This window comes from Pezoporus flaviventris, unplaced genomic scaffold (genome assembly GCF_033815535.1).
Source record: "Pezoporus flaviventris isolate CSIRO_AGI_PZ_B2104156 unplaced genomic scaffold, CSIRO_AGI_Pfla_v1 ptg000073l, whole genome shotgun sequence".
Taxonomy (NCBI): Eukaryota; Metazoa; Chordata; class Aves; order Psittaciformes; family Psittacidae; genus Pezoporus; species Pezoporus flaviventris.
In genome coordinates, this window is record NW_026892621.1 from 6,171,687 (window position 1) to 6,185,517 (window position 13,831).

At 43.8% G+C, this 13,831-nt stretch overlaps 1 protein-coding gene across 3 annotated transcripts in view; it reads right to left on the minus strand.

Moving 5' to 3' along the window:
- Window positions 1-13,831, minus strand: part of SUSD3 (sushi domain containing 3) — a 35,443-nt gene that overhangs the window by 12,568 nt on the left and 9,044 nt on the right. For all 3 annotated transcript variants that reach the window (XM_061473036.1, XM_061473034.1, XM_061473035.1), the window contains exons 2-3: window positions 4,189-4,377; window positions 1,736-1,883 (exon numbers count right to left, since the gene is read on the minus strand). In XM_061473036.1, coding sequence (XP_061329020.1) covers window positions 1,736-1,883; window positions 4,189-4,377 — 337 coding nt within the window. The remainder of the gene's footprint in view (window positions 1-1,735; window positions 1,884-4,188; window positions 4,378-13,831) is intronic.

Sequence of the window (13,831 nt, forward strand, 5' to 3'; positions counted from 1 at the left end):
GGGTACAGACTACCTTTTCTTTCAGAGATGGTCTAAGAGACACTTATTTAACTAAATCCCTACCAAATATTCTCATTTTGCATTAAGTTACCAAGCCTGCAGCTTCTCTTCAGATTGATGTTTTGGGCATCCGAAAGTCAATCCACATTTTCCACCTACATCAACAAAAGAGATGCTACCACCACATCTGGTACGTTGCAGATCAAGCATATTACACACAGGGATGCGTTACTCTTTCTCACATGACATGGACAGTTTCTACATCATCTCAGGTGCTTTCTACCAAGCTTCTACCAAGCCACACACTGTCTACAGTGCCCAGAGCACCCCTCCAGGAATAGGGCTTGTGGACAGGCCGTGTTGGAGCAGTTCCTTCATGGGACCGTGAAGGGAGGACAGACAGCAGAAGAGAATGGAGAAGCTCCCAGCAAAGGGAATAGCATTAAGCCTGATGACAGAACCATGTCAAAATGCCTTATGTGAAGGGCTTTTCTTTCATAAGAGAAAAATACCAAGTTATCATAGTCATGTGAATGGCTAAGTGAGAAAACTTCATTTAAAATAAATGAAAAGCAAGGACTATGATATGAACAGTCTTATCAAAAAGTGGCAATTCCAAAAATGCCAATCAACCCTTCCATTTCAAAAGTTATTTCATGCTACCTAATATCATGAATGACACCAAAGACTTCCTTTTTTTTTTTTTGTCTCACAAAATCCTTTTGAGGGAAAATCTGTATCTGCAGTCAAATTTCAATATGACAGAATTTCCCCCCTACGCTGGTTCCCTCACAGCTCTAGATAAAACACAGCTCAGACCAGAGACCTTCACTGTGTCCTCCCTGATCTCCCTCTACTCCACTGCTACTCTGCCTTACTCCAAACACTTCTTGGAAGCAAGAAGAGGTAGGGGGCTGGAACTAGATGATCTTAAGGTCCTTTCCAACCCTAACCATTCTATGAATCTATGAAAATCAGAGTTCAGCTTACTGTGTGCACCACAGGACAGGTGCGGCCACCTCCACAAGCTACATACAGACATGGGAACAACAAGCAGGAAAAGTGAGAGGAAAATCAAAAAGAGGCACTCATGGAAAGCATCCTGCAGCAGGTCACTTTGGATGGATGCTCACATGAGCAACAGTGGCTCGGCTTTAGCATATAGCCAGATGTGGTCATGCAGCACACTTCACACTGAGTTTTTATACTGGTAAAATTTACTTCTTCCTGTGCCTGTTTCTAATCCTGAACATCAAGGCAGAAGACAAAATCCTGTCTCCTTCCAGCACAATGTTGTGACAGCTTTGCAGGCAGTGAGGACTTTTGATGGTTTTGACATGGGTAGATTAATTTTCCCAGCAGTGCTCAAGAAAAGCAAAAGAGAAAGAGAGAGAGAAGAAGGGAAAATGCAGCCAAGGTTAAATAATTCAAGGAGAGAAAGACTGGGCCAGTAAATAAGACTTGTATGTTCAGCTTTTGCATAATCCTGGATAAATCCAGATCTGCCCAGACCCACTGAGGTTATCTGATATTAACGGACATTAGGTGCCTAAATACGCTCGAATTCCAAGTCTTTCTATGCCTAATGCTTGACCTACAAATTAAGGATTTTAAGTAGTTAACATCATTGCAGTGTTGCAAGCATCAAGTCCTTTGAAGCTCTCTGCTATCACAGCAGTGGGATCCATCTGATGAACAGTCTTACCCTGGCTTTAAAAATCTTTTCTTGACATACCTTTGAGTCCTCCTCCTTTCACTTTTCTTCACACACTTGATAAGACAACAAGTTAAAAAAGCCATGGACATCAGCAGAATGACGGCACAGCTCACGATGGAGGCAATCACTGCAACCTTAAATCCAAAACTCTCATATTTTGATATGGCTGCAGCAAAGCAAACACAGAAGCATGTTTCTAAGGTCAAGCCATGAATTCATCATTCACATTTTCATTAAACAATCCTGTAACCTACCTGCTTCCCACTTCTGCTAATAGTAGCTCCGCAAGGACTTTCACGTTAGACTGTGCCAAGATACCAGACTAAGCTTTGGCTTAGAGCTATGCAAGCCTCCAGTTAGGGTATTTAAAAATCTCTATTTTATAAGCTACTCATGAATCGTTCACAAGTATTTAATCACTGTAATTAATTAAACACAATGCCTTGAGTGCTGCAGTAGCTAAAAAGCACAACTTTGTCAGCATCCCAAATGCAATTGGACATGGAACTGTTGGAACAAGTCCAGAGAAGGGCCACGAGGATGATCAGGGGACTGAAGCACCTCCCATATGAAGGTAGGCTGAGAAAGTTGGGGCTGTTCAGCCTGGAGAAGAGAAGCTGCGTGGAGACCTCATAGCAGCTTCCAGTATCTGAAGGGGGCCTATAGGGATGCTGGGGAGGGACTCTTCATTAGGGATTGTAGTGATAGGACAAGGGGTAACGGGTTAAAACTTAAACAGGGGAAGTTTAGATTGGATATAAGGAGGAAATTCTTTCCTGTGAGGGTGGTGAGGCACTGGAATGGGTTGCCCAGGGAGGTTGTGAATGCTCCATCCCTGGCAGTGTTCAAGACCAGGTTGGATGAGGCCTTGGGTGCCATGGTTTAGTGTGAGGTGTCCCTGCCCATGGCAGGGGAGCTGGAACTGGATGATCTTAAGGTCCTTTCCAACCCTAACTATTCTGTGATTCTATGATTTATAAGCAATTGTTAACAAGGACTGGAGCTGCAAAACCAAATACTGAGAAGGGGAAATGGCTTTAAAGAACTGTCCTTTAGAGCAGGGACAGTTCCATGTAGTTGCATTCTACCTTGCAGGCAGTGAACAACAGCTCTTCCTCTGTTTGGGGAAGGATGCAGAATGGGAGAAGGGACAACATCTGCAGGGCTGAGTGTTCACAGTGATCTGATGCTGGAAGTAAGTTATCCAGACAAAAGGAGGAGTGGGAATGTGGTGTGGCATAGCTAAAGCAGATTTGGAGCTCCAACTCATTTGGAGCACTAAGCGGGTCTTGCTTCGTAACTCCTGTAGTTCTTCCAACACCACAAAGATCAGCACCAAAAATGGTTCAGCTGAGCTCCACACAAAGCATTATACTGCTGCAGCCTCTGGAGGGAGTATCTGAAGGGGGCCTATAGGGATGCTGGGGAGGGACTCTTCATTTGGGATTGCAGTGATAGGACAAGGGGTAACCGGTTAAAACTTAAACAGGGGAAGTTTAGATTGGATATAAGGAGGAAATTCTTTCCTGTAAGGGTGGTGAGGCACTGGAATGGGTTGCCCAGGGAGGTTGTGAATGCTCCATCCCTGACAGTGTTCAAGACCAGGTTGGATGAAGCCTTGGGTGATATGGTTTTGTGTGAGGTGTCCCTGGCCATGGCAGGGGGGTTGGAACTTGATGATCTTAAGGTCCTTTCCAACCTTCACTATTCTATGATTCTATGATTTCTCTCATTTTTCTTTAATGGAATCTCTCAAATAAGATATAAGAATAGCTGAGCTTGAGAGGAAGCATAAAGTGTCTATAGGAGCCATCCATCTACTTCTGATTTAAAATATCCGAGGTCTGAGACACAGAATGAGATTCTCAACACTCAGAGGTACCATGTTTTGCTTGGGCCTAGTCAAATTACTAACTAATTAGTAATAACTAAATTATTGTATTAAATAAGAAGGAACGCAGCATGAAAAGTAGTTAATCCTGATGCCATTCAAACATGGTTTGTCAATGTGGTAACTTTCCCAGGCAGCTGCCCACAGGCAACAACCTGGAATTGTTCAAGAAGTATCACTGCATTTGTTTTGCAGCAAAAGTATCTTCAGGAAAGGAAGCCGGGAGATTAGAGGGTTTGCAAACAAGTTTGCACATTAGCTGCTCATAGCTACACACTTTCTGAAGAATGGTACAGCTTGTAGCTATAGAGCCACAGTTACTCTGGGCGCTGCACTGTGGGAGCTGGTGACATGAGATCCGGCACAAACCTGACCGAGTCTTTTCTGCGTCCTGATAATGAATTATGTCAGCATACATATGGAGCATAATTACAGTCAGTGAGGGCAACTTTGAAGGAAACTGAATTTGTCTTTTTCTTTGCCCAGATGTCTCGAATTAATCCTAATGCAGGAGATGGGCAGGGCAAAATAAACACAATGCAGCCTAAAGGGGTTGTGAATGGTTTGGAAAGAACCTTACGCTGGCAGGAGGGCACTCCGGCTGTCCACTGGGTACCATTCCCTTTCCAAACACAGGTGATGAAGCCAGGTCCCTCCAGCTGGTACTCAGCAGAGCACTGGAAGGTTATTACAGTCCCCACAGCCGTGCCGTTGCCATGAAGGATGTTTAGCGTGCCGAGCTGGGGGGGGAAGACGTGGCTGCACTGCCCTGCAGAACAAAACCAAAGTGAGACAATGCAGTGCCAGAGCCAGTTTTATTGCTATCAGACTGTAAATCTGAGTTAATGGTCAAAACAAATAACAGACCTCAGGGAGGGTGATGCTGAGGGCTCTGCCAAGCACAGCCCAAGGCCAAGCCCCCTTCGGTGCCATTCAGTAGTTCCCCTAGTCTGACCCCTGGCACAAAGCGGGGTTTTACTTGTACTGCAACAAGTATTGCTTAGGCTGGTACACGTTAAACTATTAAAAAGTCATTCTGGGAGTGGCATGGTCTCCTACGGATTCCTGTCTTGTTGGACAGTATGTGTTCAATTAAGTACTCAGGCTGGCATCTTCCATACTGGAAGTACTCATAACACATCTTCCCCCATGCCAACTTTGCAAGCTCTGATGGACTGATCACGTATTTCAGGACGTCAATCTACTTGGTAGCACCTTTTCCTGATCCTATGGGAACTTCCTGTCTTTCAGGAGAATATACCTCTGTTAGTCTTGGCTGAAATGAGCCAGTAGATTCAAAAGCTACACAGAGGGGACAGAAACATAGACATATAGCAGAACTACATTCAACTTACCTCCATGTTCAATGACAAACTCTGCTTTATAGTGTACCAGGCATTTTTAGTACATTTTTGTTCATTCAGCTTTTCTCTTTTTTTTGTTTCTTTGTTGTTCATACTGCTGCCCAGCCACTAACTTTATACATTGAGTTTGACTGTCACAACTTTCCTTGTTTCACACTCATTTTAAACACAGATTTGAAGACAATATCCAATATCCAGATAGACTTCAAACCCAACAATAATACAGGGTCTGGGTTTGCACACGTGCAGTGACATGATGTGGAAACTGTTCTTTTTTTCTACATTTACTGAATACCAGCACTGCTTCTGCATCAGAGCCCGGGTTCCCTACCTTGCACTGGATTTCCAGATGACTTCAGCAGACTGAGAGGCAGCTGCACTGCAGTTGCATGACCAGAACTGCAAACACTATGATGACACACAAAAGATTACAGGGGGAAAAGATGATTCCCACACTTATAAGCAAGAAGAAATGTAAGTTTTTAAGAGCCCTCTTGAGAGTATCTTGACAGAATCACATGTTGATAGAAAATTTATTTTATTTTTAATACTAAATCTCCCCCTGGTCATTCGTTAATATTAAGCTGCTGTGAACAAACCACAGCAGACATGCTGACTGCTCATCTCCAATCTACTCTCTTAAAACCCCCAACCCGCTGGGAAACAAACACAAAGAAATCTCAGCAAAGGCAAACGCAAAACCCACAGTGACAATATCTGCTCTAATCTACTAAGTAAATATGTATTGAGGTCTAGCTTTTAAAACCATGCCTGGTTTAATTCCAGGTAGATTATTTCTGTTTGTTTTGCCACTTCTTTCAGTCTCTTCTTATGGCAGCAATTTGCCTCAATGACAGCAAATATTTTCTAGAGGGTCATTTCCCGTCATCTCTTGCCCTTCCCTCCAACATCCTGATACTGGCACACATGGGACGTGTGCATGGGACAATCTCCTCCTCACTCCAGATGAGTATTACAAGTTTGAACTTTTCTTTTTACTTTAATGACTCAGAGATTTCCCATGAAAAACCATGGTTCTAAGACGCAAAGTATCTACCTTTTTGCATTTTATGCTTTCAAGGCCATTTTTAGATACCGGATCACATACTTAGAGTTCACCTTGGTGACACTTGTAGCTGCACCAGAGGCAGAAGGTAAGTCAGGGCTAAATGTGATTCAAAGCCCATCTGCTTAGCCACCATAGTAGCCCTCATTAGACAGTTGCAGTAGACTTGCCAGTTTACCTGGGCTTAGTATTCAGCCTCTGCTCTCCAAAGAAATGTTCATTTGGAACTGGATCCTTTATTTCAAGAAATATTTCATCTAATCTAGCATTGACCGTCCTGAGTAATAGGTGCAGCTGTAGTTGGTTCAGGCCCTCTTGACCCTTTCCTGCATGGTCCTTGCCCATGACAGTGTATGCTGAATGACTAAAATCTCTGAATGTCAGTGCCCTTGTCAGCATTATTCCTCAGCTGTGGATTTTAACACATTTTTCTTCACTTCAGCACTACAAAGATTTCCGACAGTCAATGTCTCATGAAACCATGGATATTTCCTTGCTTTGACCAAGGCTGTAACAGCACTATGTCATCCCCAGAGGATCATTCCCGTAGGAATGTAATTGGGGCAGGACCCCCAGAGGTTCTCATTAATGACAGCTAATGAGAGCTCAACTTTTGAAAGCTTCTATACCTGGCTCTACACAGATGATGAGCTGAAAGTTCATCAACTGCATATTACGTACCTGCATTTGGCCAGAGTAGAAATATCATTTTTTCTTCCTCTTCACACTAAAGTCAAAACATTAACCTTGTCACTATTTTTTGCACTTTACAAATACTTTTATTGCAATGCATAAATGGATGTTTGCTAGTTTGACTTCATGAATTTCAGCCAAGTTCAGATTTAATATCCCTGGATAAAATTTGCCCTTATTTTCATTAGTGATAGTCTTCTAATAACTCATTTGTAAAATGTCTCCTGTAACCTCTAGCATCCTTTGCCATTAACTGTCTATAATGTTTTTGTGGTTACTTGCTGCATTCACTTTTCTGCTAGGTTAATTTTACCCTTCCATCTCCAGAAAATCATTGCTTAGGTAAGCTTCCGCCTTCATATTGAAGCAGATGTTCCAGACAGATGTTGCCCAGTAGTGCTTACCCCGACCAAGGGCTTTCTTAGTCTCATGCTCTGCCAGGGAGGATGGGAAGCCAGGAGGAAGAAGAGACAGGACACCTGACCCAAACTAGCCAAAGGGATATTCCATACCACAGCACGTCATGCCCAGTATAGAAACTGGGGGCAGTTACCCAGAAGGCCCAGATTGCTGCTTGGATTGGGCTGGGTAGTGGTCAGTGGATGGTGAGCTCTTCCCTTGTTATTTCCCTTATCATTATTATTATTGGTGGCAGCAGCAGTGGTTTGTGTTATACCTTAGTTACTGAACTGCTCTTATCTCAGAGATAAGGGGGGGGGGGGTGTGTTGGAGACAAAAAGGGCAAGTGAGTGAGCGGTTGCGTGGTTCTGAGTTACCAGCTGGGCTTAAACCATGACAGTCCTTGCTTAAACCATGATAACTCTTCAGGCATGCTTATCTAACTATATCTGCTACAGCCAAGAACTTCATTGTTGTTTGTTTAAATGCAGTACGTTTCCATTTTTGGTGTCAGCTGAGGCTGGTGGTGGAGGTTGCATTGCCTCCTGAAGTAAAACACAAATACTGCATTTGTGCTGACCAGATTTACACCTTGATTTACATTTCTATTCTGAGCATCTAGAAAACATCATGTTCAAGTCTTGGTCTGCAGGAACTGTTAGCACCCAGAAATGTAAAACTGAATAAACCCCCTAATTATTGCTCACAGAGCTTTTGCAATAGCTACATCTCAAACCCCACCAATTCATGCCTGACAGCCAGCACCTAAAGCTAGAAGGAACACTTGAGGACTTAACAGCCTACCAGCCATTTCTATGTAGTTTATAATAACCACAAACACTCATGATGTGTTGTTCAGTTTTGATTAGCTTCATAGCATTGTTTCTAGACTTGATATGTGCCTCCAGCACCCAGTTCCCATTACTCCTCACTGTTGTTCTCCACTCCCAGGCTCATGTTCTGCTTACGCTTCCAGATAGCGGCTATTACTCCCAAATACAAGAAGAAAATGTAAAGCATCCACTCTGGTGAATGGAGATGGCCCTCAGCCATCAGCTGCCCAAGTCAATTCAAGTTCCTGCAGCTACCTCTGCAGCTACCTCTGCAGCTTCTGGTAAAGCAAGAGATGATTTATGCAAATGCATTTCTTAGCTTGGCTTCACACTGAGATGCTATCCAGCATTCAAAAAGTATCTGAATCTGCTGTTACTGTCTGCCAACTGAGAAGAAGGCGATTTGCTATAGCAAATGAACAGATTATTTCATATGAAAAATAACTGTGCTCAAGGTAAAAACACTAAAATGCAGCATACTCCGTAAATTCTTAATTCAGCCAATCCTCCGGGTTCAGAAATAGCCACATACATAATTTCCAGGCATTGAAAAATAAAATAGTAATGCAAGAATTAAGGCAAAATAATCTAAAATATCTCTTCTTATGTACAGCCAGGATTATCTGTATTGCAAAACCAATTTGTCAGAAAGAGTTACCATATGGTTTCATTGTCAGAAAGCTGCGGATTTGTATTTTGCTGATAAGAAAACAGACATGAAAGAGCAACTGAGACATGCTTGCCCATTAAACATTTCCTGTGTACCTCCCACAGTGAAACATAAACTAAAAAAATCAAATACACCACATAAGTATATACTAAAATGCTCTAAACCTCAGCAATAATTACCTGAAAGCATGTTATCAAGATTGTCACTCACAGGTTTTGCAGAAAGGGAGCAATCCATGACTTTGCCTCATTATTCCCATACACACATAACTCAAGTCTTCGTGTTGCTTCTTGTTGACTATTTAATGCAACTAAAACATGCTGGAACAACCGGATGCCAGGAAGAGACAGAACATCAGGTTCTATAAACCCTGCAGGAAATAAACTTGCTGATATTATTTCTGCAAGTCTCTCTGCCTACAGAAGCATGCCTTCAAAATTAGTTTCCCTGAAGTCACAGGCATAATGTTGACCATCCACAGCAGCCCCACAGAAGGGCTGTTGGAAGAGCTTGCCATGTCAAACAACCAAAAGTAAAGCAGCTAGAAGTGAAATGTGAACTATGAAAGAAAGCAGAAGTAGTAAAGCATCTTGTGTGGGTGAAACCACCAGTCCCGGCATTGGTCCCCTCGCGACCGAGCCTCCGCTCCCTTGCAGTGCTGGCTGTGAGTTCTGCCAGGGCTGGGCTCTCAAATGCATCAACATCAATTGTTGCTGCAACATCAATTGGATACCAGGAGGAGCATATCCTCCCACTAGAAAATCCAGGCACTGGCATGGCTTCTGAAGAAACTGGTGTTAAATATGACAACAGCTCAGGAGTAAAAGAGGTAGGGGAGGTCCAGGCTCTTGAAGCTGCAGAGCTTGAACAAGATCCCCAGCTGTGATGCAGCCACTGGGAAGCACTATGGAGACTTCCCACAGCTTGGTGGCACCAGGTAATTGTCTGCTTCAGTCTTTTCTAACAAAAGCACACATCGGCAATGGCACAATTTGACTTTTCCTACCTATTTGACTGGTGTCTGAGAATCACTATAAGGCTGAGATGCTGGAAAGCTCTTCTAAACCTGCCTGCCTCCAACACATGGGTATGGCCCTAGAAAGTTATTCCACCGGGGGAGGTTTTGGAGGTCCATGTGTGGCACAAACCACATGCCCCAAAACACATCCCTCTGCACACACATCGCTGTAAGACCATCTCCCAGCTCAGACACCACTGCCTGAGGGAGCTTCACACTCCAGGGACTGATGGAGACCTGCAAGAACTGCAAAAGCAGCCATGCAGGTGCCTGTTCCATGGAGGAGCCATCTGGACAGCTGCCAACAGTGAAACCTGAAGGTACCTACAGAACATGTCTGTCAGAGCACATGGTCTGAAAAAATACCCCACAGCCTGTTGACCATACATGGGTCCTGTATCTGCCCCATTTCAGCATTTCCAAATGAAAACATTTCCTAGAAACCAGTCTGGGTTTCTATTGGAAATTATGAAAGAGAGAATCCAAGATCATTCTCAGAGGCCACCACTCATGGAAATACCTTTTCAAAAAAGGTTATCCTCCCATTGAGAAGGAATTTCCATGCAATTAAGTGAGAAGGAGGGAAAAAAACTGGTATTTGTGGTGAGTTTCTTTCTGTGTTTACACAAATGAGCTCTTTGCTCACACCTCTATCATAGCAGACACCTTCTGCTCACTCCTACTGACATCCCCATTTTTTTTATGCAGCTCGTTTCGTAGATAAACCTGATTTTTCAATGCACTGCTTGCAACGTAATTAACAACATGCAATGGATCTGCAGGAAGCATGCACATACAGAAAACAGACAAGCAAATGCATCCAGAGAAAAGAAAGAAACAGCAGTGTGAAACGCCAAGCAGCTCTGGAACACCAGAGGGGCAGGATCACTCACCAACACGACTTTTTCAGATTAAGTGAGCAAAACCCCAGACCCAAGCACTGCTGGATGCTGGGGACACTTCAGTGGAACTGAATCTCCTGAGCCTCGCTCTGACCAGGCAAAGCTGATGGGAAGCTGGTGAGAAGCTGCGTGCATGCAAAGCATTAAATCACCCCGTCAACACAGCGGAGGTAGAGCAGGGGGTGGTGCAGTCTAGAGCTGCTGGATGGCTGCACCCACAACATGCAGGGCCACAGGTCACTCGCTCTAAAAAGCTACGATCCCCACATCCAGATGGGAAAACACAGTGATGTACTGACCACTGCACGGTCCTTGACAACTCAAGGTCAGCAAATCCTTGGCTTCCATCTCCAAAAGAAACCCTTGTGCTATGCTGCTGCCGGATCTCACATCCAAAACTAAAGAAACAAGTTCAGTACATCTCTCTTTACAATACCGAGCCTTTCTGTTTTCTGCCTCCCAGTATTTTCACCTGGCTTTCAAACTGCTCAGTGTAGTGAATGGGATGTAGCAACTCTGAGGAGTCAGCACTAAGCACTTCACAACTCTACTCAGAAACAGCAGAATGTTGCAAGCAGTCTTAATGCATGTCAAATCCAAGGTACATATCACAAAAGTGCTAGATTAGGGTTTGATTACAATGTGCAATGCACTCCTATTTCAAACATAAAAAACATGGCAGATTGGTGTAAAAAGATTTTTATTGTATTTTATGTTACTGTTTTATGTTCCAGTGATCCTGCTGCCATCTCCATGGGTGATCTTTTTTTTTGTCAATTTACATCACAATCAGGTTATTCTCATCTGTAGATTTTACTCTTGGCTCTAGCAATGGGGGCAATACTGAGCATTTCTCTTCTTATGGGAACAATTAAGTAAGAAATAAGAACAAAATGAAAACTGAGATGTTTGATGCAGTCCCCAGTAAAGCAAGAACAGATGGGTTCTGCTTCATTAGTCTGTTTAGCAACAGAAAAAAAAGCAGGTTATGAGGCTTCTGAAAAGTTACTAATAGTACAGCTGCCGAGAACAGGAAGGACCTGTTAAACCTAAAGCAAATTACAAGTGTCCATCTATTTATCTCTTCACCATCACTTCCCTATTAAAAAAAAAAAAATTATATTTATATCTATATCTACCTATACATGTATCTCCATTATGAAGCACACCCGAATAATGCCTTAATTCAAACAGTTCCCAATTAAAAATTACCCATGGACGTGATGCCAACAGTTGCTTTTGTCACTGATGTTTTAGTGAATGGAGCTAATGTTGCTGGTGGTCTCCACTTGCTGTCATTCTAAAGCAGATAATAAATAAAATACATATTTACACAATGCAGAGTTTGTGGCTCAGTTTGTAAAACAAAGATAAACAGAGAGAATAAAACTGAAAGGAGTGACTTGAAATAAGCTTTTCACCTGCACTTTAACAGAGACCCCGGCTGTATCAAATATCCTGCAGCAGACAGACCTGACAGGTCACCAGGTAGGTGATCTCACCAGCATGCAGCCAAAATCCACAGCCGTAGAGGGCTGAGTCCCAGCACGCTGACCCCCCCCAAGCAGTGAGAGATCCAGCCCTTGCTCTGCTTGCCTCCAAAGTCTGCTAGCAGTGCTTCTTGCATAATAAGCATTGGTATTTACAGGAAGGAGGACAGAAGTAACTGGTTACACAATACCAGAGTCTTGTACAGATGGTCCTCAGCCTCCCCCATGCATCTCTACATCCTCAGTTTCCAAAGAGGTTCAAAGCCAAAGCAAGATGCAAGTGTTATCCCAGGATGTGCCACCCCGTCTTCAGGTAAAGCCAAGCAGAATCAGGGACATAAGAAACATAAAGCAAGACAAATGAATCCATCAGCTCAACTCCGAATTTGAAATTTTCAAATCAGAAGACTAGGAGCATCCCTGCACCTTCCCTCTGCTGCCAGGTCACTCTCTGTCCTCAGCCAGGTTTTGAGGCATATCTTTGCTGGTGGAAGTACACTTCCACTTCATGAAACATCAGGTCAGTGAAGTCTGCAAGTTTATACTTTTGACTTTTATTGTTACTTTTCCCCAGTATTCATGAATAATCTCTCATTTGTTAAACCTGTGCAGCCGATCGTAACATATCTGCACATGGTACAAAGCTATACATGGACTCCATTCAGCAGCCCCTGGGTATCATCCACTGGAAACTGCGCTGACCAGAAATGCTAACATTTTCCCTTCTCTGTAGTCAAGATAAGAGATTACCTTGGACCAATGCTCAAAGCATTTGCCATTATCACAATAACTGCACGAAAACAATCAGTGCAAAAAAAAAAGTAAAAATTAACAAATATGTTACAGAAGGGCACTGATTCTGGGAAATATGGATTTCAGCATCCGATTCCATATTTAGCACCTGGCTAACACAGAGCAGGTACCAAGAACAAAACAGACAAGTTTTACTAGCAGTCTGTCTTTGGCGAGCTCTTCTCCACACTCATATGGGAACCTGATGTGAGAGAGAACCAACAAATGCTTGCGAGAGCAGAACTATCTGAGCGCTCTCCCTTCACACAGAGGTGATGATCAGCATTTCTGGGGGCTGGAGGAGGTTGCAGGCATTTTCCTATAGGAACCTGAATTGGAAAACCTGACCCTATTGTCCCCCTCCAGCATCCTCTTAGGCCCCCTTCAGACACTGGAAGCTGCTCTGAGGTCTCCACGCATCTTCCCTTCTCCAGGCTGAACACCCCCAACTTTCTCAGCCTGTCTTTGTATGGAAGGTGATCCAGCCACCTGACCATCCTTGTGGCCTCCTCTGGGCTTGCTCCAACAGCTCCATGTCCTTCTTCAATAGTCTATTTAATTTGCAATAGACGGGGTAGAAATTCAGGGCTTCATTGAAAAGCTAGCCACTGGAGAAGCCAAAAGAAAGCCTCACCCCTATTTTCACAGGAAAAGCACGTCTGTTAGAAGCCACAGATGGAGGCAGGATGAAGGATGCAACCTGACAGGGTGCCCCACAGGATGCCCTGCATTGCCTTTGGAGGGCCCTTCAGTAATGTCCCATACACCGACATGCTCCCACTCCTCACCACTAACCTGGGCACTACGGAGCTCAGCCCTGCTGTGTGATCAGCCCCTGCACAGCCAGTGACAGCTCCAGATTATCTGCCTGCAGCAACTGTTTGGGCTGGCTTATGCGCAGTAGTGTGCAAACACACTGGGTAATGGACGTCACTGATAGGAGCAGATGTCCCCTGATGATGCAGCTGGTGGCCTCTTGCTTCTGCGTGACACTTG